Consider the following 24931-nt stretch of genomic DNA (forward strand, 5'->3'; position numbering starts at 1 on the left):
TTTAATTGCATTTTTAATTTGTGGCTTTAAATTCCTATCAAGAGCATAAACCAGATTTCCCCAACCTGGCGCTCTCCGGATGTTTTCGGGCTCCCAACTCCCATCAGCCCCAGTCAGCTTTGCCAATGGCCAGACTTTATGGGAATTGTCCAGACATCTGGAAGGCACTAGGGTTGGGGAAACAGGCATAAAGCCACTTAGAACTCCGATAAGGATTTAACGCAGTTCCGTAGCGATAGCAGTTTTATAGTGGGTTAGGCTCTCGATGAGAATTGGCATTAAAAATGTGTCTTCTGAAGGAGTTTTATTTTGGAATGTGTCAGGCCTGAAATAAATCGTATCTTCAAGTACCTTGAGTTCTTTCATCTTTTTTCCCTCCTCTGCAAAAGTCAAATAGCTCTAGGGTGGAGTTGGGTCATTGGTGTTTTCTGGTGGTTGGTAGCAGTGATAGTACCTCATTAACACAAGGATGAGAAAAGATGCTTGTGATGCATTTGAAAAATTATTTTCCTACTCATTGACAAATCTGTCATTGGCAGAATCTCCCTCCTTTGCAGTAGTTTTTTATTTTTAATGTGTTCTTTCTTTCTCTCTCTCTCCCTTTCCTGTAGTGGCTTAAAGCACGAAGTAAAGAATAAAAATATGCTGGGAGCATTCAAGGGAAAGAAACTGTTTGTTTATATTTTTAAAGAAAAGAAAATGGGAATGTCGAAGACTTGATTCCAGTATTTATAACTATTTTTAACTGTGACTTTTAGAGCTAAGCATTGCTAACAGTTGATCTGGCTATTTGCTTGGGAATAAGACATGCGCCGATTGCTTGGCCAATGGAGAAGATGCAGCTACTGTAACTGACGGAATGTGAGGAAGACAAACACCTTTGATTATTCAATCCTGAATCCAGCAATTACTTTTACGGCTATCTCTACTTCCTCCTTCACCCAATCCCAACCCTTAAGAGTTATATTTTTTAAAGGAAAAGATCGCCTCCCCCTCTTTTCATACTACATTAAAGGAAGAAGTTTTATGTCTCTGCAATGTCCATCCAGAAATTGTGTTCAATATGTACAAAATCCTGTTGATTCTAGGTTGGCTTTTTCTCTTGTATTTTTCTCTCCCTCTCTTTCTTTTTTTAAATAATAGTATACAATAAAACCATAGTAACTGGGAAAAGCACATGTGTGTTATTTGGAAACTGAAAATGTGTAATTCTCTTGGCTGCAGCTAAACAATTCCAAAGGATTTGGTCAGCTGCACACAGCTGTCATGTTGTGTTGAACCGGCTCATGTCTTTGTGGTTTGTTTCGTTCTTAAGGAGAGCCAAGCTTCCAGCCCTCGTGGTTTTCACAGGGAGGTTTATGGAAATGTATGTTCCGTTTCTCTCCCTTTGGTTGTTAACCAGTTAATTGGAGTCTTCTCTCAGTCATCCACCTCAATGGACAAGAGCCCTGTATTAGTGGGTTATCTTTTATTTTTTAAAACTTTACAAAGACTTAACAGTTAAAATCATCTTTGAGTTCACTAATAAAGCAATGATCATATATTCAAAGGGTATAATTAGTATGTCATAAGTGTGGGTGCTCGTCTATCATCTATCACTAATATATATCCACTCTGCTGGCTTGCTTGTGTAATTGAAGAAACATTCACTTATATTTGCTTTGGATGCGGGAGAAGCCTGTTCTCTGCCCATATAGATTTATATAGCCTTACCTACAATTCCAGTATTCTCTTGCGAGAAACTCTACTAAAGCAAGTTCTAGGGCTATGCTAGCAAATGCAAAGGGTACACAACCAACTCCTTAGGGTACAGCATTTGGGGTTTCAGGATTCACAACTATATTTAAACCTTACATAAGGTAATGCCTCCATTCCTCTAGACCACCAGGACCCTGATTCCCATCAGCCCCAGCCAGCATGACTCAGGATGACGGCTGTTCATATCCGTATATGTAAAAAACACTTTATAATTTCCCTTTAAAAAGCACGAACTCAGGGCAAAAAGGAGAAATGGGCTAAGAGGAAGGCACGTTTGGCAAACCCTCACCGTGATCAATTCCTGCCTGGAAACCTATGTCCTCACTGTGGAAGGACATGTGGATCCAGAACTGGGCTCCACAGTCACTTACGGACTCACTGTTTAGACTGTGTTCATGGAAGGCAACCTTACTTGGCTACGAGTGATCACCAAAGAACAAATAAATGAAGGGTTCAGTAGAAATCTTCTACCTCTTGTAAGACTTATCTAAAATCAGGGGGAGTCCAGTGGGGAAAGAGTAAGGTGAATTAAACAGAGTAATAAACCTTTGAAGAATATATTTGGAAAACAATGTTATATTCTCCCCCCAGCCCCCCCCATTTGAGGAAAACAGATATTTCATTGCAGATGATGTGCTCACTGTCTCAGAATCCTATTGTTATTCACATACATTCAGTAAATGTTCCCCTATTCATGGAGCCTGATTAGCCACAAGAATCACTGCAGGGTTTATTCGGGGGGGGGGGGCGGGGGGGGAGATCCTCTCTGCATGAGCTGAATAATTGAGGAAAACATCACCCTTTCTTGCTTGAAGCATTTTGCTGCTAAAGCTGTGGTTGTACAAGGGTTACTTCTCTAAAAAAGGTAATTCAGGGCTCAGCTCAGCAGGCTATTATATTTAATCAACCTACTTTTCCCTCCTCCATTAAGGATAATGCTTAAGCCTAGGAATTTTAGAAGTGGTTGCGGCTAACATAATTCAGGAAATCAATACAGAAGCAAAAAAACGAGAGCAAACTGGAGAAGATAAGCTGGGCTTCTTGAGCTGATGCAGCTGGTGCTACTGCCTGCCTTGTTTGCTTGGCATTCCTAAAGAAAGAAGAGAAATGAGAAAGGTGTGTCAAGCCCCAGAAATGTTTCCTAGTAATACAGAGGCAGAAATTGATGGAAAGTACAAAAAAAGCCAACCCACACACAACTTGTGTTGTTCTGCCCCTTAAAGTTAATGGTGCCTTTAATTGTTAGGCCTTGAGGTGGGGAGGTATCCTAATTTGGCTTGTATACCTATCGTTCTCCACATGCACCCCCCCACACAAAACCCACTCTGCCTTTGACACCTAGAGAATATCTGTATTTCAGGCTTTAAAAAAATATAGGCAGAAGCTGGATGTGCCACTACCTGCACATAGAAGGCCTTGGCAACCGCAGGAACTGTGGCCCATTCAATCTGTAAGGTAAAGGTAAAGGGACCTCTGACCATTAGGTCCAGTCGTGGCCACTTCTGGGGTTGTGGCGCTCATCTCGCTTTATTGGCCAAGGGAGCCGGCATACAGCTTCGGGGTCATGTGGCCAGCATGACTAAGCAGCTTCTGGCAAACCAGAGCAGCGCACGGAAATGCCATTTACCTTCCCGCCGGAGCGGTAACTATTTATCTACTTGCACTTTGGCGTGCTTTTGAACTGCTAGGTTGGCAGGAGCTGGGACCGAGCAATGGGCACTCACCCTGTTGCGGGGATTCGAACTGCCGACCTTCTGATCAGCAAGTCCTAGGCTCTGTGGTTTCACCCACAGTGCCACCCGCATCCCTATTCAATCTGTACAGACTGTTTAAAAAAGGCACCTAAGTTTAAAAACAAAGTACTTAGCTTGCTCTCTTGTGTATGTAGCTGAGAACACCAGCACTGAAATGAAAGGTGCCTTCAAGGTGAACTCCTAGGCTCTCCTGAACTAAGCCAGCTACTTTCAGGGAGGATAAGGTGATCAATGGCTCCTGCCATGATGACTGTATGCTCCCTCCAGGATCTGATTTGCCAGTCACTGGGAACAACAGAGAAAGTGCTATGATCCTCATCTCCTGCTTGTGGGCTCCCTATGGACATCAGGTTGGCCACTATGGGGGTAAAACAATGGTGGGCTTAGACAGGTCTTTGGTTTGATCCAGCAAAATTCTTAAGTTACCTCAATCATTTAGTTACTGTAGCTCAGCTGAGAAGCTGTCACATTCTCAGTATCACCAGCTGTCACGTTCACCAGTTGCCCTTTTCCTGGTAAAGGGAGGAAGAGAGAGATTAGCACTTTGCAATGCCCTAAGATATCCTCTTGTTTCCACATCACCTTTAGGATGCTTCCTACCAGTTTGTGCTATCTCATCTTCAGCCAGCGGCACAATCGTTTGCTTTTCATCTATCTTATTATTATTTTTTAGTAATACACAAAATTATTAACATTTGGCCATATTATTTTCCACTGCCTGTAGAGAGAAAGGTCATTTGAAATCTGACAAATGGGCACTGGCCGATTTGTATCTTTGGTCCATTCAACAATGCAAAGTTGTGGACTTATTGGCAGGTAGGTATATATTGGTTTTATGATTTTTGAGAGGCACTATCCCTCTGGATGCAAGTTGAATGGAATCACCATTAGGGAGATTGCTGTTCTACTCAGATTTTACTTAGGCATCTGGTTTGCCACTCTGAGAACAGGGTGCTGGGCTAGATCTGCCATTGGCCTCATCCAGCAGGATTCTTCTTATGTTCTTAAGATTTAAGTTTTTTTCTGCATAGGCTGTGACTAATTCCAATATTTTTTTTCTGGTTTTTTTCATTTGACTAATTCCAAGTTTTGTTTTGTTTCTTGAGAATGTGTTAGATTGGCATAATGATAATGACACAAATGAAGATGTTGGGTTTTCTGAGATTTCTATGCGCTGTAAGGTCATAATGTTTTAAATGATTTGCCATGGCTTTTGCAATTGTTTGTTACATTTGGAAAAAGCTTACTCAGGGGCAGATATCAGGTAGAAATCTGAAGCACAAAGATAGGGGAGACTTCCTTAACTGTTCACAACAGTCTTCCCTCTTTCTTGATGTGGGTGGTGGTGGAGGTGGTGGTAAGAGAATGGCGTAAGTTCAGTCATCAAGCAAGACTAAGTGCAACCAACAAGGCTATTTTTTCACATCAAGTTGCCTCATAATATTGACCAAACACTATCCCAATGGTGAAGCCACAAGGAACATAAAGCACACACATGCAGAAATCAAAGTGGGTTTATCTTCCAAGTAAGGAAAAACAATGTGAATTTGGCAGCAACAAGTATTGGCTCCACAACCAGACAACCCAAATTCTGCCACCAAAGTATTTTGGTGCAAAAATGCTCTAACTGCACTGCCTATGTAATAAGAGCTTCTTAAGAAAGTCTGGCATGGTAGATGTGGAAAGTAGTCAATGTGGTTCACACACAGTTGTGTTGTGACTCTTGGGAATCGCAGCACCCCAACCCACCCTGCCTATGTGTCCCAAAAAACTCCACTGCCTGACTTCATCTCTTCTATTTAGAAAAAGGAAAGAACACTGCTACAGCTGCAACAATGGCTGTTGCACTGCAAACACTTTGGCTCTGTTTAGGACTCAAGTCCAGGTCAGGGTGGGGGAGAGACTCATTTGCTCCTAGGACTTGGGCCATTAAGCTGTTGCTCCCTAAACTGTAAATAATCCAGTTTACTCAAGAATATAAAGGACATCTGCTTGCTTATTAACTCCTTTCCCCCTTGATAGGAAACAGAAGCTCTTTACCAGTGCAGTCCAGTGGCCCACGGACTTTAGTAGTGCCCTCAACCATGGTGCCATTTTTGTAGACGCACCAGCAAAAGCCAGTGCTACCATGGCATTGCTTAGGCAGATAGTCGCCATTTTCATCACACTTGGCACAGAATCTTCCCAGGTGGACACCCCGACCACATTCTTCTGTCTGGCACTTGGTTTTCACTTTAAACAAAACAAAAACAGAAACTTCAGTGTGCACAATTGACTGCCAGCTGCTAGCACTGCCCTTTGATGCAACTGTAACTACAACTGAACAGCTCCCTTGCCTTGCTTGAGACATATGGCTAAGTTCAGAGGTAAAGCTTTCCCTGCACCACAGCACTTCAGGTGGTAAGTTGGCACCAAATACTTGAATGCTCCGCGCTTATAGAAAAATAGCACAGCTGGAAGCATTCCCCAGCTCCACAGAAGCAGATTTGAAACTGAAAGTCCAGGAGAAACAATCCTTTTTGGTTTGGCTGAATGTATCAACTGCCTCCTAATATGAGAAGAGGCTGTTTCATTGTGGCCGCACCATGGGAAAGTAAAGGGGGGGGGTGAGGAAAGAATTGCTTTTTGTAACAATATGCCCATTTAATTAGGACAGCTATTTTATTGGGATGGCTCCCAGGGAACCCATTTAGCCTAATGAGAGCAAATGCTAATGAGTACTGCTTAATGGAGGCAGTATTAATATAAATTCTGCTAATGGGAATGTGTCCGACCACTGCTGAGTGGTTAATTGGTATGAAAATCTCGGCTGCGGGCTTTTATTTCAGAAACAGCTGAAATCACAGAAGGAGGAATCATTCTTTTTTTTAAGCATTGCATTGGTGCCCAAATTTGGGACAGGAAAGTGGTTGGCCATGTCGGTGTCCAAATTCAAGACTGTGTGTCATTAATAAGGCTCTCCCTCTCTCTGCGTGTGACTGTTAAAATTGTTTCAGTAGGCTTTCATTTTTATTTAAAAAAAATACTTGAAGTGGGCCTTAATTCAAACAACAGGTCTTCTTTCATCATGGGTGCATCATTTAGCTTAGATAATTGCAGTTTCAAATGAATTGCTCTTTGCCAATCACTCTTCCCAGGGGCAGACCGTGTTTTGCTTCTGTTGTGATGAGCGAAAAGAGGCTTTTTAAAAACCAGTGGTTCTATAACATGAAGACCTCGTTCATTGAATTGCAAGTCAGCAGAGAGCTCCCCTTTTGCAGCCACTGTTTCTTTGAAGAGACAGCAAGTGGCTTTGGGCTCAAGCTGTGCTCTACATCAAGCATATTTCAGTAGTAAAATGGTCAGTATCACAACATGTCGAAACAGGTTTTTCACATCTTCTGCCAAGGAAGACATTCATTTTTTGCTGTTTTCATTATTAGGTCCCTCAGTGTAGAATAGCAGCCAAGGCAATACAGAATTTGTTTAAAATGTAACAAACAACTGTACAGGATAAAGATGTTCCATACCTAGACAACTGGTACAGAAATTGTTGGAAGGCCTCTCTGAAATCCAGAGCTGCAGTGCCATTGTTGAGAGTGCCCTACTCTTGGCCCCATGAGTTTTCAATTGAGATAAAGAAGGAAACCTCACCCCAAAAAACCAAGGTCTGCACAGCAGATCTCTTACGACACAGAAGCTAGTAGACTGGGCAATGTTCCTGCAGATAGACCATCCATATGGAAGCCAGCAGCTAAACAAGGCCCAGAAGCTAATGGAGGGAGCTAATGGAGGTGAGCCAACAGAAGTCAAATATGTTTCCATGTTTTGAGTACAAGGCAAAGTTAAGCACTTTTAAGTTGCGCTGATTATAAGGAAAGAGACATACACCACAATCCTATACACACTCATCTGGCAATAAGCCTGACTGAGCATCCTGGGAGTTACTTATGAAGAGGCATATACATGATTATCGTATTAAGCACATTCCCAACTCTTCCCGTCACAGATGCATACTGGAAGGGACTTGGAGAGTACACAGCAGCTTACTGGGGACCCGGTGCTGTTCATGCATGCCCTTCTTTGTGGCATCCACAGGATACCATCTTCATCAAAATGCCATTCCGTGATCTCACCCACCCTCTGGAAACAGTGGATATGGATCAAACACCAGCTGGATGCTGCACAGAAGTTGCACGCGTGAGCAGTGCCAAGTAAACAGCCGTGTGAAATCACTCTTCAAGTGCTTAGGTCTGCCGCTGAAAATAAGTGGACCTGGCCAAGGAATTGCACCAGGGGCGCCGACTTATAAAAAATATTGGGGGGGGGCGGGGGCCCATACCGACTTATAAAAAATATTGGGGGGGCCCAAGACCTCCAAACCTCTGTTGCTGGGGGAACGAAAGGGGCGAGCCCCGGGCTGCCCCGACCTTAAGTGAACCTGTGAGGGCCCGCCCTTTGCGGCAGCCGATTGGCTGCCGCCGTGGGCGGTGAATATTAATGAGCTAGGGGGAATCCCTGCGAGATTGTTGATGGGTCGAGAGCCCGCAACCCCACCCCCTCTCTAGATCGGGAGTGGCTTTGTTTTTCTTAAATTATTGGGGGGCAGAGCCCCCCCAAATGAATTTTTGAGGGGGCTCGGGCCCCCTCAGGCCCCATGGAGTCGGCGCCTATGAATTGCACCCAGGTGGGCAACCCTTTCTGGCAGCTCCTTTCAGCAACCTCCTTCAGCAGCTACGTTCTGAAAAATGTTGTAGGGCTAAACCTTTGTGCCCAGCGTAGAAAGGCCAAGAAATAGTGAATGAACTGCAGCTGAAAGTGAGAATACTGGGCTTGGGTGGTCTTTGTGCTAAGGGTGAGCAGTCTTTTTTCTCCAGCCCAAAGCTTGCCAGGTTAATTGGAGCTACAAGGCTTTCGCCAACTAATTACTAGATTTACACTTGCAAATGAACCCCAGCTGGGAGAGCATTGCCTGTGAATGGCTCTCACACCCTGGTTTGCTTGAGGCTAGTGGGGCTGTGCATTGGGCTGGATCCAACCAACTGTGGGAGTTCTCAGGTTAATGCAAATTCACTGCTTCCCTCCCATCATTTCAACCCCCTGTGCCCCTGAAAAGTTGGATGTGATGTAGGATTTGGAAACTGCAAGTGAAGAGGGAAGTCTGCAGAAATTGCAGGTGTCCCCTTGTATGAGAGGAAGGGCCTTCCACTCACATCCTTCAGATCCAAACCAATGCAAGGGACATGGAGCCGCCGACACAAAGAGCAACACTGTGTTGAGTTCTTCTCCACAAGCACACCTGTAACAGTTTCTAGCCACTTTGTGTCATGATGTCTTCTTGCTGTGCATTACAGTGGTACCTTGGTTTACGAACTTAATCCTTTCCAGAAGTCTGTTCTTAAACCAAGGCATGCTTTCCCATAGCAGCGGGGGACTCAATTTACAAATGGAACACACTCAACAGGAAGCGAAACATGTTCCACTTCCAAGGCAAAGTTCACAAACTCAAACATCTACTTCTGGGTTTGCAGCGTTCTTAATCCAAGTTGTTCATAAACTAAGCTGTTCTTAAACCAAGGTACCACTGTACTTCTGAGTTGGGGCTGTGTGGAAACATGTGATGATGTAACACTGGTTAAGTGATGCTCTGCGTTCAGGCCCAGCGCAAGCAATTGCCCAGGACAGGCACTGGCCAAGGACCCTAGAGGCCCAGAAGGAACCCCCACCAGGCCCAATCCTGTTGTGCTGCCTTGCTACTACTTCACTGGGCCTCTGGAAAGCCGTTTTAATGGTGGATGGGTGGTTCTGCTGCTTTTGAATGGGAGCCAAGCTCTGCTCCTATCCATGATGACTATCTGCCATTTTAATTTACCCACAATATAAGGTGCCCCAGACCATACATCTATAAAACCGCCCACCACTAGTGGTGTTGTCATTACCATGAAAGAAAAAGAAAAGGCACAGCTGCATTGGGAGGGTCTTTGGGGGGGGGGCATGGGTGGCACCATGTTACGGCCTCCATAAATTCTGGTGCCAGTCCTGTCCATGTTCCAAAATTAAGAGGGAGACCTCCACACAGGGCTATCATTTTCAGCAGCAGCTCAACGTCCTGTATAATATCTCCTTCCACCCCCAAGTCATCAGCATACATTAACATTAGTCTTCTGGCATGCAGCAGAGCTCTTTCAGTCCCTCCTATAGAAATGTACTGTTTCTAGTACATTGGGATTTTGTTTCACATGATTTCCTGCATCTCTTTAGGATCTGAAGCTGCAGCAAAATGGAATGTTTTCTGTTGTGTTGTGATTTGAGCCCCTCAGAGAATTTGCGTCCATCACCCTTAGAATTCCTTTCAGTGCTACAGTCCTTGCGTACCTTGTGCAGCTGGAATCTCATTCTTGGCCATTTGGAAGAGCAGCCACTTGTGCATCCAGGTTTCAAAAGACTGCAAGAGATCAAATGCAGTTAATAAAAGGCATCCCTATCCACAAATAAATAAATGTAAGTTAACCACTGTCTAATTGCCAAATGACAAGAAGAGAAGTCCACCATATGTTTCACTGCTGGGTGAACGCCACTGTACACTGCAGGAAAGGGCTTTGATATAGTTCAGCCAATTTTAACTACACTAATAAACCTGAGGCTTTGTTGGCATAATTAACAGAGGTCCAGCGCTGTGGTCCCTTCACGGAAGAACTCCCTGCTGCCAGTTCCCAAATATAGTTCCTAGAATCTCAGGCATTTAGCAAGTTTAACTGAGGCCTATTTAAATCCCACACATGAACAACTCAAAACACTAGACAGCAGTCAAGAGGAAACTAGGAAGCATTGCAAGTGACAATGGATACTTGTATTGTACTCTCTTCCTGAGCACAAGAGAAGGACTAGGATCCCTTCCAAAGTCTTAGACTCCAACAGGAATAAGTCCCAAGGCAAATAAAATTAGCAGGATAGAGAGCTTCTAGAGCATGAGACTCAATCTCAGGGCCATGGGTTCAAGCCTCACATTGGGTAAAATATTCCTGCATTGCAGGGGGCTGGACTAGGTGATCCTCGTGGTCCCTTCCAACTCTATGATCTGTTAAATGAGATATTGCCTATCCATTGTGACACCATGTTCTCTTCAGGACGGGGCGGGGGCGGGGGGGGAGAGGATTCTGTGAAAGATGGCAGCACTTACCTTCCAGTCCTCAAAATCCAAGCGGCTCTTCAGAGTATTCATATTTTCCATGAAGCTCTTTTTCAGTTCAGGAAATTTTATGAGAGGGTTTGATTGCTGCAGGGAGGAACATGTTAACAAACGTTATGTAAGGAAAGTAAGTCTGCTGGAGGCCCAGAAAGAGATCACCTAGCAAAGCAAGACTATGCTCAAAGGATTGGGTCTGGACTGGCAGCATGTGAAATACCAACTCCATCTCATGAATTCAACCAGATACAGTGATGGTGAGGTCCAACCAGAGAGCATGGCAGCAGACTCACTTGTGGGAGTTGAATCAACAGCACAATCTTCTAAGGCAGGCAAAAGGTACAGGTGGGAGGGATTGCTGAACTATCTCTGCCCCCACCACCTTTCATCCTAAAGCTGCCTCCCTCGACTGCTCCTCCCTGCCTTGGAGAGCTCAAAGTTTGGGTGCAACTCCTTTTAAGAGGAAAACAGCCACAGCAGAATGATTTCAAAGGGAACATGCAAATGGAGAGAAAGGCTCCTCTCTCCCTGGCTTTTTCGCTGGCATAGCTTTTTCATATTCTGGTGGCTGTTTTGGAACAGTTAAATTTGTTTTTAGTTTATGTCAATAATTGATTGTATTATTGGGTTAAATTATTTTTGGGTTATAGTGTTTTGCTGCCAATTTCCTAAATACCTTGGGTTTCTTTGGAACATTGGGCAGGGCATGGGTTTGGGGAGGAAAATACAAAGAAACAAGCAAGCAAGTGCATCCAGTGAGAAGCTGAGATAAAAAGAAAAGCCTTTGCTTTCCCTAAAATTTAATGACAATTATTCACAGCATGCACCAGAAACTCTCACTGTCTGAATGTTTATCTAAGCTCCCTATTATCTAATCCACCTTTGTCCACATAGCCCCATATTACAAGTACGCCAATTTATCTAAGTTTCTCATTTAACAGATGCTTGCCATGCCACCCTCCAAAGTCATTTGGTGTCATGAACTGGCAGGATGATGGGGATTCTGACAAGGGGTGTAGCTGGGGCTGGGACACAATGGGGCAAGCAGGGGATGAGGAAGAAAGTACTCACAGAGTGACAGGGGGTGGCAAGGAGCCAGAGTTGTAGGACCCATCACCAGAGCCAGAGTGGCCCCTGTCTCCATGAACATGGTGGCCTCTGAGGTGTAGGGGGCAGCAAGAGGGGTGCTCTAAGAGGCTGAGGCAGGCAAGGGCCCACAGCCTAGCTCCCTATCTGCCCAGGTGGGGCTCGCTAGTTCTGGGAGGAGGGGTGTGATTCCTCAGCTGGAGTGGGATTGGAACAGGTGAGAGTCACATGCCTCATCAAGCCCAGTTGCTGCAATCAGCATGCAGAGTATAAAAGGGAAGCAGAGCTGAGGTGTTTTGACTGCTCAGCTGCCCATATTCATTGTCTTGGATGCTCCTGGACCTCTGCGGGACTGTGCTTTGTGTTTGGCTCTGGAGTGTATCCTGACCAGCAGCGTAGCGTGGGTTGTCAGCACCCGGGGCAAGGCAAGTAATTTGCACCCCCTAACCCGGGGCAAGGCAAGTAATTTGCTCCCCCTAACCCGGGGCAAGGCAAGTAATTTGTGCCCCCTAACCCGGGGCAAGGCAAGTAATTTGCGCCCCTAACCCCTAACCTGCCGCCGGTGCCAGCTTCTTCTTGCTGCTGCCTGGGCTGGTCGGGTGTGGTTCTCTCCCGCGCTCAGCGCTGCGCTGGGCGGCTGCTGCACTGTCCCTCCCCAGATAGTCCCTCCCCCGCTCTCTCTTCGCTCCGCTCCACTCCGCACTGCAACGCACGCCTGGCACCCTCCCCCTCCACAGTGGGCGGCGACCCGGCAGCTCGGATCGGATTCGCACAGCCAGCACTGCAGTGAGAGAGAGTGAGTGAGCCAGGTAGGGGCAGAGAGCTGCAAGTGCGAGCGCGCCCCCCCCAAATGTTGCGCCCGGTGCGGCTGGCCCCCCCGCACCCCCCACGCTACGCCACTGATCCTGACTGCTGGACTTGACTACTTGGAATTACCCTGGACTGTGTTTCCTGATCTTTGGACTTCGTATGGATTGACCCTTGGGCTTTGAACTTGGCATACTGACTTGCTGCCAGGTAGGCCAGGGGTTCAGGACACTTGGGAAATTTAATTGGTGCAGTCGTGCAGGAAAGTTTCCAAAGTGTATTTGTAGTTCAGAACCTGTGCGGTATTCATGGTTAATGTTATGACACTTAGGCTACAGTCCTTGGATCTAAAGAGGTATAGGCACATGGGAAAGAAAGGCATAGGTTGCTGCAGTTGTGCCTTGCTGCTTTTCATGCTGAAGAAATAACCAACTATTCAATCGAGCAGTACTAACTGGTGCACTAAAAGCAATGAAACCCATGTGCCTGTCCACCCTTCCCTCATTTGGATCCCTGCGTAAATACTGTATCCCCAAACCTTCCCAGGAACATAAACACACCTGTCAGATACTGTGGTTGGAAAACAAAGAATAGGTTAATGATTTTTAGGAACATAAAGAATATCTTGTTCTGTACTATGAGTTGCAGTCAACAAAGTTGTGTCCGTGCATCCTCTACCTCCCTCTTCAAATCTGCCCCAGTGGGTTGGGTGACCCACAGGAAGAGGAGTGCTAGAGGGTGTTCCATTGAGCAAGTGGAAGTTATTGGGCTAACAGGATGACTTCGTGGGATTCAGCCCTAGGCCTCCAGCAGTTGAGTCTGTAGCTGCAAACTTGAGTACTCTCCATCTAAGACAAGCAAAACTGTTGCACAGGCAAAGAGATGAGGCTCTTACCATGAGCAGGCGTTTGATCTGGTCTTCAGTGCTATTGGTCAGCTTCATTTTATCCTCTGGAGACTGTAGAAGAGACGACAACAAAGAAGTTAAAATATCGTAATAGATCCAGGGTATCAGTCTGTTAGTGAATGGTAGAAATTAATAAACAGTAGTATTTAGATAATATGAAGGGAAATGGAAGCTGCAGAACTGTGCCAGACATGGGTTAGCGTATGCAAACCAGTCTGCTGGGGCCAGTTAAGTGCAGAGTCATTGAGAAACAATGGGGAGTTGGGTGCTGGGCCATTTAGGACAATTGGCAACGCACAAAGCAATCCTTCCCCCCCCCCTCCATGCCCCAGGAGTGGACAAAGACAGGAGATTTGGGAGGTTACCAAGGTGATCGGGGCATGATATCACAGGAAAAATTTTCCTTTTAAAATCTAAAGGTGTTCTGGGAACAAGTAAAAATGGATGGCATTGGATGGAGAAGGCAGCAGCAAGAGACTAGGAGCCATGACTGCCTGGGCGTAGCCAGGATTTATGTTACAGGGGCAGGCTTTATGTTGGGGGGGGCAGAACTGAGCTATCTGTGACACGATTGGTCAGTTAAGTATTTTTATTTACTTACTTGATTGGGATGGTAGCTGCGCCCCCCCCCCCGGCTATGCCCATGCATGACTGACTGCTGCTTTGAACCCCAAAGCTATGAGAGAGGTAATGAGAAACACACTCTTGGGATGTCCTGTTCTGCACCCCCTCCATTGAAGACGCCAGGTGTAAATATGTGTACGATAAACCTTATTTCTTAAAGATGCTAGCCTCTACTGTGCCACGATTTTCCCAACAGAAACACAGCCCTGGGTGAGCGCCTGGAACACCCCTGGAATCTTGCTACCGCTTGGCGTAGATTGGGGGTGGCATGCAACTTTTGTCACACTATGAAGCTGCTCCTAGCCCAATCCCACAGAGCAGACTACACAAAGGGTTCTTCCCTGTCCTTCACATGCTGCAACAGATACAATGGACTTACTTACACCCAGGTGTCTCTGAACTCAACATGAAAATTTAGTTGCGACTTTTTTATGTGATCCAGATCTCATTTAAGTATCGTTGACTTAAAGGGAAACAACATGGAATGAACTTCAATCGGTATCCAAACCATTAGTATGAACTTCCTCCCAAGGGTTCTGGGGTGTCCCTAAACCAGCTTTGGCACCATTCCCTGGTTGCTGCCACCTCTAGGGAATGTTGACAAGGAAGGCTAATTCCCCGGCAAACCATTCCTGCATACTGCAAAGTGACCAAATAAGAACTGAGAACAGAGCTGGCCTAATAGGCTGTCAGCTTCACTCATGTCACATTGACTCATGTCAAGTTGAGCCAACTCACTCTCCCTGCTCTGAAGCTGCTGTTTCAAATGGAATCTCTCTGCACAGCTTAATTTGAGGCAGGACCTGTCAGTCTCAAGAGCCTAACGTTTATTTCCAACACTGGTGTAAGGTCTAGGTGCTGGGAGCATTGCATACTAGCCAGGAGGGGGTGTTTTTGTATTGGCAGACTGGCTGGAAAGGAAAGGCCCCAGAAGACAGAGCAAATGTCTTCCCCCTCATCCATAGCTGGAAAAGGAGAGGTTCCGAGGCAGCAGGCAACCCTAACACCTCCCCACCCTGTGCTAGTTAAGCAATTGTCATCTTTACCTCTTCATCTGGGTCCCTCATGACCATAGGCATAATGTTGGCCATTGCCATCCTCTTCTGGTTAACTGCCTTGGGAGCTGCAGGAGAAAAGAGTGGTGCAATTAAACATGTAGGGAGATTTTTTAAAAAACGTGGCCTCCCCCAAGGATATTCCTCTTATACAGATGAGTCAAACATACAAGAGTACAAATTATATTGCACAGACAGTTCATGACTTCAATCAAGGTGTCTGAGCTGGACTCAAAAGTGGAAACTTTGACTTGTCCCCCCCTCCAGTAGCAGACACCCCCCATCTCATATTAGAAACAGCTTTCCAAACTCTACCCCTGGGAGGGAAATCCCTCAAAACTGTCCAAAGGCTCAGATAGCTTTTTTAAAAAAAGGATTATTCAAACTAATCATAGAATCATAGAGTTGGAAGAGACCACAAGGGCCATTGAGTCCAACCCCCTGCCAAGCAGGAAACACCATCAGAGCACTCCTGACATATGGTTGTCAAGCCTCTGCTTAAAGACCTCCAAAGAAGGAGACTCCACCACACTCCTTGGCAGCAAATTCCACTGTCAAACAGCTCTTACTGTCAGGAAGTTCTTCCTAATGTTTAGGTGGAATCTTCTTTCTTGTAGTTTAGATCCATTGCTCCATGTCCGCTTCTCTGGAGCAGCAGAAAACAACCTTTCTCCCTCCTCTATGTGACATCCTTTTATATATTTGAACATGGCTATTATATCACCCCTTAACCTCCTCTTCTCCAGGCTAAACATGCCCAGCTCCCTTAGCCGTTCCTCATAAGGCATCGTTTCCAGGCCTTTGACCGTTTTGGTTGCCCTCCTCTGGACACGTTCCAGTTTGTCAGTGTCCTCCTTGAACTGTGGTGCCCAGAACTGGACACAGTACTCCAGGTGAGGTCTGACCAGAGCAGAATACAGTGGCACTATTACTTCCCTTCATCTAGATGCTATACTCCTATTGATGCAGCCCAGAATTGCATTGGCTTTTTTAGCTGCTGCGTCACACTGTTGGCTCATGTCAAGTTTGTGGTCAACCAAGACTCCTAGATCCTTTTCACATGTACTGCTCTCAAGCCAGGTGTCACCCATCTTGTATTTGTGCCTCTCATTTTTTTTGCCCAAGTGCAATACTTTACATTTCTCCCTGTTTAAATTCATCTTGTTTGTTTTGGCCCAGTTCTCTAATCTGTCAAGGTTGTTTTGAAGTGTGATCCTGTCCTCTGGGGTGTTAGCCACCCCTCCCAGTTTGGTGTCATCTGCAAATTTGATCAGGATGCCCTTGAGTCCATCATCCAAGCCATTGATAAAGATGTTGAATAAGACCGGGCCCAAGACAGAACCCTGTGGCACCCCACTAGTCACTCTTCTCCAGGATGAAGAGGAACCATTGATGAGCACCCTTTGGGTTTGGTCAGTCAGCCAGTTACAAATCCACTGAGTGGTAGCATAGTCAAGACCACATTTTACCAGCTTCTTTACAAGAATATCATGGGGCACCTTGTCAAATGCCTTGCTGAAATCAAGGTAGGCTACATCCAATGCATTCCCTTCATCTACCAGGCTTGTAATTCTGTCAAAAAACTAATGGACACCATGCTGCCACCGAGCTATACCCCTTCGCATATCCAAATATATTACGAAGGGCTCTTGCACAACTGACAACACTAACCTACTCATCCATGCTAACTACAGGGTGCACAACCTTGCCCAAGTTGTACCGTGTCGGACTTCAGGGGCAGAATGCTTTTCATGTTTTTATAAATTGTAAATGGATATAAACTGTCAATGTACAATATATAACAGTCATGAAAGCAACTCAAGAGCAGAATATAAACTGAAGCTATAAAACTCACAATAAGCATGACTAAACCTGATCAGAACAGGGTGACTGCTCCCCAGATTAAAATGTCAGCATTCTGAATCTGTAGATCCACTAGGTCTTCCTTTCTTTGGGAGGAGGGGTGGGATATAAATTTAATAAATAAAGTAAACTATCATCTGGTCTGTCTATCTAAGCAGACAAGCGATGGCTATCAGGATTCAAGTGCATAAACAGCTGACACACCCAGGCTCAGTCCCTTCAGCTCTGATTTGCACAATTAACACACAAAATTGAGAAATGTTTTAAGAATTCAGAATGCTTGCAAATATATCATGGTTAAATTTAAATGTTAGACAGTGTAGGAGTGGGGGAGAGGGGAGGAAGAAGGAAGCTACTAACCATGAGGGAGATTGTTGGCCAGCGACTGCAGTTTCAGCTCAGTGGCGGTCTTGGTTACTTTGGAAATCTGGGTGTTGTGCTGATACACAAAGTAGCCAGTCACTGCCTGGCCCGCGATAAGCAAGGCTATCAGGATGGAAAAGGCAGCATAGACAGGTTTACGGCTGGAAGAACCCCTGCAAGATACAAAAGAGGCATGTCAGTTTGTCCAATCAGTGGTCCAGATTGAGAGCTTATTTTCTTAGAACAGGTTTGGATTCACCTGCATGCAAATAACCAAGGCACGACATATCTTCTGCTTATAACACAAACAGAATGCTTTGACTTGGTTAACTAAGGGTTTATTAAAAGTTTGTTTAAAAAAAAACCACCACCATAGAAAAGGAGTGAAAGTGGAGTCGGGCCATGGTAATAAGAGCTACACACACACACACACACACACACACACACACACACACACACAAATACTCTTCCTGATCAAAAGTATCCACTTCCAAAGCTTACATTTGCACTACATGGCAGTACATATGTGTGCCTTTATGTTTTCTTGCATGGGTCAAATTGTAGCTGGGAGAGGGGATCTAAAATGTGAGGATAGCACAGAAGGGGAAAACTGATAAACCTTCGCTCTTGCCACCTCTCCTTCCTCCCACATAACTTCTTTAAACTTTTTTTTAGTGTGGGAAATCTGATCCTGGATCTCTTGCCATCTTTGGTCCTAAGGTATGATTCTGAAGACTTGAGGTTACTCAGCAGCTTATCAGAGGTTCCTCAAGTGAGATGCTTAGTGAATGGTAGACAAGCTACCTTACAGGCAACTTAACCATCACTACTAATGGTCTTCTAAACTGCATAACGGCAAGTGATCATTGGCCATGTTGGCTAGGCATAATGAGAGTTGCAGCACCACTGGAGGGCACCAAACTGACTATGCTGTCAGTTAAGCCTCTGAGTCACATGGTTTCCCACAACAGAGTCTGAAAATCAGTTATCCAGTTAACTTTTTAAATAGAAGAGTTCTACACAATTTAAGATTAATTCCTGAGTGGAAGATAGAGACAGGATGTGCTGAACATCTGCTTATCAGGATTCTCCCCTTGGTACCACAAGGACCGCAAATCCCTTTTACAGTTCCATTCCCCCAAGCTACTCATACACTATTTAACAGCCTTTCATCCTGATGGAAAACACCGTGGGGGAAATTCCCAAGCTGCAGCCAGTCATTATCTGTTCTGCTTGTCACGTCACTTGTTGCTAGGCAGACAGAATGTGAAAAGGAAGAAATGTTTGGGGATCTAATGCCATAGGCTTTAATGCAATAAAAGCTGTACGTGTGTGTGTGTGTGTGTGTGTGTGTGTGTGTGTGTGTGTATTAGAATCATAGAACTGTTGAGTACCCCAAGGGTACAACCCCCTGCAGGAATATTCTCTCTCTCTCTCTCTCCCCTCTATTCCTGCATCAGAATACAAATGTTTTCACTTGTATCACATAATCCGTGCCTTTTTTTCTGGGGGGACGCAGGAGTATGCATACCCCTAAACGTTCTGTGAATCTTTGTACTTTTGTCCATTTACTGTATTTATTTTTCCTGATTTGAACTATAAAATGGTTGTTTTCTTGAGGCAAAATGAGAATACCCCTAAACATTTTTAAAGGGAAAAAAGCACTGAGCATAATTCTGATTAGCCATCATAACAGTGGGGCTCAGAGAAACCTCCCCGCACCCACATTCAAATAATACATGGACTAGCCCATGGATATGTATCCATGGATATGCCAAGTGGCCACAGATCTCCTTGTGTGCGTATGAAGGGATTCTGCATGCATACTAGTACAGGAATGTAGATCTCTTGTGCATTAGCAGTGGAGCAGGGGGTTCCCTGAGCCAATCCAGCCCACCCCTTACACGGAGGAGCTCAATGCAAGTAAGTCAGGAGGCACACTGAAGCTGCTATGAGCCTCATTGATTTTTTTATTTTTTAAAGTATGATTTTACTAATGGGGTAAGTAGCAGTTTGGGTGGGGTGGGGGAAGTTCACTGGGGAAATAGTAAAAGGGGAAAGGGATAATTATTTTCCATACGCTGTGGTTCCATACTGGATGTCTCTCTCAATGTCCACTTTCCCCTCCCCACAGCTACATTTTAAAGAGATGGAGATACATTTAGGCATGTCTGTTGTAATGTGAAGTTTGACCTTCAGTTACATCAATAATTCTCCCTGTATTTATTAGGGCTGTCACCAGATTAAAGATACCTTGACAGTTGATCAATCATAGGCGTTTTATTCAGTCGAGTAAATTCGCATTAATCTGAACATGAATAAAGCAACTTTAACACACACAACAAAGTGTTCTTCCTTTCAAATGATGCATGCATGTGTTATGTGCGGCAGATACCACCTGAGAAATACTCATTTCTGTGATTAAAAGGAGAATGATGCCCTTTTTAAAAAAAGAAAAAGGTTTATTTGCTTTAAAATAAAACACAAATGCAGGTAATTCCATCTGAATTCTCATATAACCATAAACACAAACACAGTTAAATATAAATCAATCATTTGCAACATTTCAGATAACTAACATTTTGAAAATATGTTCTAGTGCCAAGAATCAACAAATGTTTAGTAGTTCTAAATATGTTTGTTATGCTTCTCTTTTACCTTCTTTTATATAACGAGCAAGCTTGGCAATAATGACATATTAATCTCTTCTAAACAACTGCCTGTCACACACATTGTTTTGTGACTACTTTTATTAAAAACAATTAACTTTTAGAAAGAGTACTCAATCACTCACAGCAGCTTATTATTCTATCAGAAGAATTATAATTCTACTAAACATTGAAGTCCTACTATTTATGTCCCCTGTCATGTACATTCAAGACTTAAAAACCTTAGCTAAATTCATCCGCTTTATATGTTCTGGATCTGATTCAGAGAGGAATGTAATGCTTGTTGCTTAAAAAAAAATCCATCACCAGTACAGTTTAGCTCCATGTAAATCATCCTGTAGGACAAAAAGGTTGCTATACAGTAATGTTTAAGTATGGATATTAACTTTCTGAACACCCTTCTCCCTAGTAACAAGTGACATCATCATATCTTTATTATTTGACTGGCTTTGGCTGTTCGGTAATTCCCCAAAATGGTCACTGTTGTTAAAAAATCATTATTTACCAAATAAAAATGAAAAGACAAGAAACCTGAGAACATGACATGCATTTCTTAGCGTGCCTCCATTTTGTAGGTGTGGTGCAGGGATTAGAGACGTTGGCTTGCATGTGAAAACCCAGTTTCAAATCAAGCTTACTAGGTGCTTTTTTCCAGCTCTTTAACCCAGACAACTTTATGGGGCTGTTATGATGCTAAAATGTTGTATTTTAGAATTTCTTGAGGGAAACAAGTAACACAGTAACTGCATGTGTAGGAAAAGGGAAAGCAGTTGCATTCCATTTCCTCCTCCCTCAAAAGTAAAGTAGTTTTTCGGGGCAGGGGGGAAAAGGTGGGGGGGGTAGGAACAGATCCCCACACCAAAAAATACTTAGTGGTGGCTAAGAAAACCAGGATTTTGTTTTTTGTTTTAATAGAAGAGATGTTTGGATTGGCTGTTTAATACAGTGGTACCTCGGGTTACATACGCTTCAGGTTACAGACTCCGCTAACCCAGAAATAGTACCTTGGGTTAAGAACTTTGCTTCAGGATGAGAACAGAAATTGTGCTCTGGCGGCACGGCGGCAGCAGGAGGCCCCATTAGCCAAAGTGGTGCTTCAGGTTAAGAACAGTTTCAGGTTAAGAACGGATCTCCGGAACGAATTAAGTACTAAACCCGAGGTACTGTACCACTGTATTAGCAATGGGACTGAATATTATGCTAAACAGAAAATCTTATTCCTATTTGCAGAATACATGGTGCTTACAAAAATCTAAATTGAATCATGAAATACAGTGCAAGGGGGGCTGTTTTATATTAATACTCTCAATAATCAATATTATTTTAGAAACAGTTCCCAATTCTTTACAGCACCTGCTTAATCTACCAGAAGGTACAGTGTGATGCAGCAGCAGCAGCAAACAAACAAACAAACAAACAAACAAACAAACCCTAAAGGCTGCATCAACAGAAGTGAAGAGTCATCATCACGGGAAGTCATAGTGCAGCTCTATTCTGCCTTGGTCGGAATACTATGTCCAGTTCTGTGCGCCACAACTTAAGATGGATATCACACAGTGCTATTTTTCTAAAAAAAGAGGTGGTGGAACTCACCATGAACACCTCCCTTGTTCTCTTACAACGGCAATGATGCCCACCTGAGAGGTGCCAGAACTCAAAAAAAGCCCTGGATATTGACAAGCTGGAACATGAGGAAGGGTGACCAAGATAATAAAGGGTCCGGAAACCAAGCCTTATGAGCAATGGTTGAGGGGGTTGAGTATGTTTAGCCTGGTAAAAAAGTGGCGATTGAGAGGAGATAACCTTCTTCAAATATCTAAAGGGCTGTCATATGGAAGATTGAGCAAGCTTGTTTTCTCCTGCTCTGGAGGCTAGGACTGGAACCAATGGCTTCAGGTTACAAGAAAGAAGATTTTGACTAAACACCAGGAAGAACTTTGTAGCAGTAAGAGCTGCTTGATAGTGGAAAGGACTCCCTTGGGACATGGGGGGGCAGGCTTTATGTGTGTGTGGGGGGGGGAAGAACCTCAGTGAAGTATTTTGTATTGATTTACTGGGTTAGGGCGGCAGCTCCCCCTCCCTGCCCCCTCTTGGCTACGCCCATGCCCCGGGAGACTGTGGACTCTCCTTCCTTGGAGATTTTAAAGCAGCGGTTGGATGCATAGCTGTCAACCTTCCCCTTTTCTTGCGAGGAATCCTATTCGGAATAAGGGAATTTCCCTTAAAAAAAGGGAAACGTTGACAGCTATGGTTGAATGACCAGCTATCAGGCATTATTTAGTTGAGATTCCTGCATTACAGGGGTTGGTACCTCGGGGTACCTTTCAACTGTACAGTTCTATGATTCTGTGATTCTATAATTCTATGAAACAGTGAAGTTCTAATAGTTATACTCTGTCATCTAAATTCAAGTCTAGACAGCCCAAGCGGAAGTTACTCGCTTTAAAAGTGATCTGATTCATAAGCAGAATATAATGCTTGTTGCTTTAAAAATAAAAATCCATCTCCATATAACTCCATATGACTCAACATACGGGACAGAAAGTCTACTATAATGTTAAAGTATGGATATTAATTTTCTGAACACCTTTCTCCCTAGCAACAACTGACATCACCATGTCTCTATTATCTGATTGGCTTTGGCTGTTTGGTTTGGCAGGAACTGCCTACTGCCAGCGTCGCAGCAGTGTAATTCCCCAAAATGGTCACTGTTGTTAAGAAATCATTATTCGCCATGTATTAATAAAAAGACAAGAAACCTGAAAGCATGACATACAAAATGGAGGCACACTAAGAAAAGTGTGGTGCAAGGGCTAGAGAGGTTAGTTTGAGTATAGAAATCCAGGCTCAAATCCTTACTAAACAATCAAGCTCACACTCTGATTTTTTTTTACTTTCCATTTCCTCCTCCCTCAAAAGTAAAATAGCCTTTCCTGCAGGATAAAAAGGTAAGAAAGAAAGAACACATCCTCTCCCCTCAAATGCTTAGTGGTGGCTGGTAAATACAAAAGTTCCAAAGAATTGTTATAAAACACAGGGCTGAGACTATATAAAACACACCAATCGCCCCTTATTTGGAGAGGTGCAGGCAAGAATAAAAGTTAAAGAGCATCAATTGCACCAAACTTTTCCTTTCAGTTATGAAAGTATGAGACAACACTGTGGCAGAACTAACTGTAGCAAAGGTCTGCAATTCAGCATGAGGAGAAATATAAAGTAGCTTTGTTCGAACCTCGCTGGTTTGCAAACAAGCAGGAGTCATTTCTGCAACGCAATCCTATTCCCAAGTCTCACTGTGTACAAAGGGCTTACTCCCAGGTAAATGCATACAGGTTTGCAGCTTCAGTTAATTCCACCACCACCCAACTTAGGCTACCAAATATTTTTTTCTGTTTTAGCCTTTCATTTTAGAGGGATTGAAAGCAGAGTGCCATACCTTACCCTAACTTTCTGCCCTCATAGTTGGGACCTGCTGGCAGTTACACAGAAAGTACACGCAGTTACACTACCTCTTAGCCTGATACAACATCATGAGCAACACAAGGTGCCACCCTACCACCATCAAAAAGAAAAGAAAAGGAAAAAAAAAGATGCAAAATGTCCAAGACCAGTCCAGTTATTTGGGTACCTGAGACAGAAAATCCTGCAAACACCTTCCCACCTCGCCAGCGATAAAAATATAATACACGTTAAATATCTTTCAATATGATGCCTTTTCATGATATCTAAAACCTACTGATTGAGGCAGCTGCCGCACTTTGCCTAATGGTGGGGCTGGCACTGCCAGGCTGCCTTTCTAGGGGGCAGACAGTTTACAGTGGGAAACCTTGATGCTTATTTACCCCATACAAATTATTAAAAGTGCAAGGTAGTGGGGGGGGGGGGGAAAAAGAACACACATGCAATCCTATGTACCTTTCTGGCACCGGAGCAGAGCCAGTGTATGTATTGGGGAGAAGGTTGTTCCTGTCATCTTCCATGGTGCTGTCTCTTTTGATGTTCTTCTTGGTGGCTGCAAGTTAAGATGTTCTGCCTGGGACCAGCAAGGGCTCTATAAAGGCTGTTGCACTCCTCAGAAGCTTCTAGAAGCACAGAATTGGGAAGTGAAAGTTGCAGGACCTAAAGAATTGGAAAAACCCTTCAAGTCCTTCCTCCACCCCCACCAGTACCAACACACAGGTCGTAAGCAAATTATCCCAGCTTTAACTTTTTAAAAAATCTCATTGGCTACTCAGATGACATCACCGGTTGTCAGGCAGAGTCCTGCAGCTTTTCGTGCTACTGCATAGACTGTGCGTTTTGAGAACACTGTAACGTAGCTCATTGCTCTCTCATGGCACGGTTTATTCAAATAAAGTAACTTTTTGTTCTTTAGAGAGAGATTTTGCTTCAGATTGGGCTTTGGAGGGGAGATTTGGAAAGTGTATGTGGTGAATCTTTAACATATTGTTGCATATTTATGAGGCAATGCGCCACAATATAGCAAGTTGTGATGAACAATACTGTTTTTATGTCGGGGTGTGAAACCTAGATTAAAATCTTCCCTGAAACAATGAGACGCAAGGAGTGAAGATCATATACTACCAACCTTTTATTAACTCATTTGCAACCAAACAAACTTGAACAAAACCACCACCTAAATTTAAAACACCACAGCCGAGAACTCCCAGTTCCAACATTCAATAGCAGGACCTGTGTCATCACCCCACGAGAAACAGAGAACAAATGAAAGTCCCCAGTTTTTGTTTCATAGGTGGAAAGAGTGAGCAGACTAAAGAAAAAAGACTGCAGAGATTGGGTATTTTTGTGTTGACCATCTTCATAGACAGTGATGCCATATATTGAATTCAGTATAACCAAATAACAAGGGCATGATAAAG

At 44.1% G+C, this 24931-nt stretch overlaps 2 protein-coding genes across 2 annotated transcripts in view; one reads left to right on the forward strand and one right to left on the reverse strand.

The window, feature by feature from the left end:
• The window catches only part of TCOF1 (treacle ribosome biogenesis factor 1), a 45676-nt gene extending 43182 nt beyond the window's left edge, over window positions 1-2494 (forward strand). The window contains exon 18 of the mRNA XM_079968207.1: window positions 612-2494. The gene's annotated coding sequence lies outside the window, so the exon portion shown is untranslated. The remainder of the gene's footprint in view (window positions 1-611) is intronic.
• On the reverse strand, window positions 1454-24207 carry CD74 (CD74 molecule). Its single transcript, XM_079968332.1, has 9 exons — window positions 23967-24207; window positions 17380-17555; window positions 15148-15224; window positions 13466-13528; window positions 10672-10767; window positions 9867-9936; window positions 5553-5744; window positions 3939-4024; window positions 1454-2848 (listed from the first exon to the last, which is right to left on the reverse strand). The coding sequence occupies exons 1-8, from the start codon at window positions 24029-24031 to the stop codon at window positions 3948-3950; spliced, it is 816 nt and encodes a 271-aa protein (XP_079824458.1). The 5' UTR covers window positions 24032-24207; the 3' UTR covers window positions 1454-2848; window positions 3939-3947.
• Window positions 24208-24931: the final 724 nt, after the last annotated feature.

This window comes from Podarcis cretensis, assembly GCF_951804945.1.
Source record: "Podarcis cretensis genome assembly, chromosome: 2".
Classification (NCBI taxonomy): domain Eukaryota; kingdom Metazoa; phylum Chordata; class Lepidosauria; order Squamata; family Lacertidae; genus Podarcis; species Podarcis cretensis.

Coding starts and splice junctions, on each gene's coding strand:
- CD74 (XM_079968332.1), bottom strand. CDS start 24,031: ATGGAAGATGACAGGAACAACCTTCTCCCCAATACATACACTGGCTCT. Junction 17,556..23,966: donor TCTGCTCCGGTGCCAGAAAG/GTACATAGGATT, acceptor TGTATCTTGCAG/GGGTTCTTCCAGCCGTAAAC. Junction 4,025..5,552: donor TGGGCCACTGGACTGCACTG/GTAAAGAGCTTC, acceptor TCCCTTTACCAG/GAAAAGGGCAACTGGTGAAC.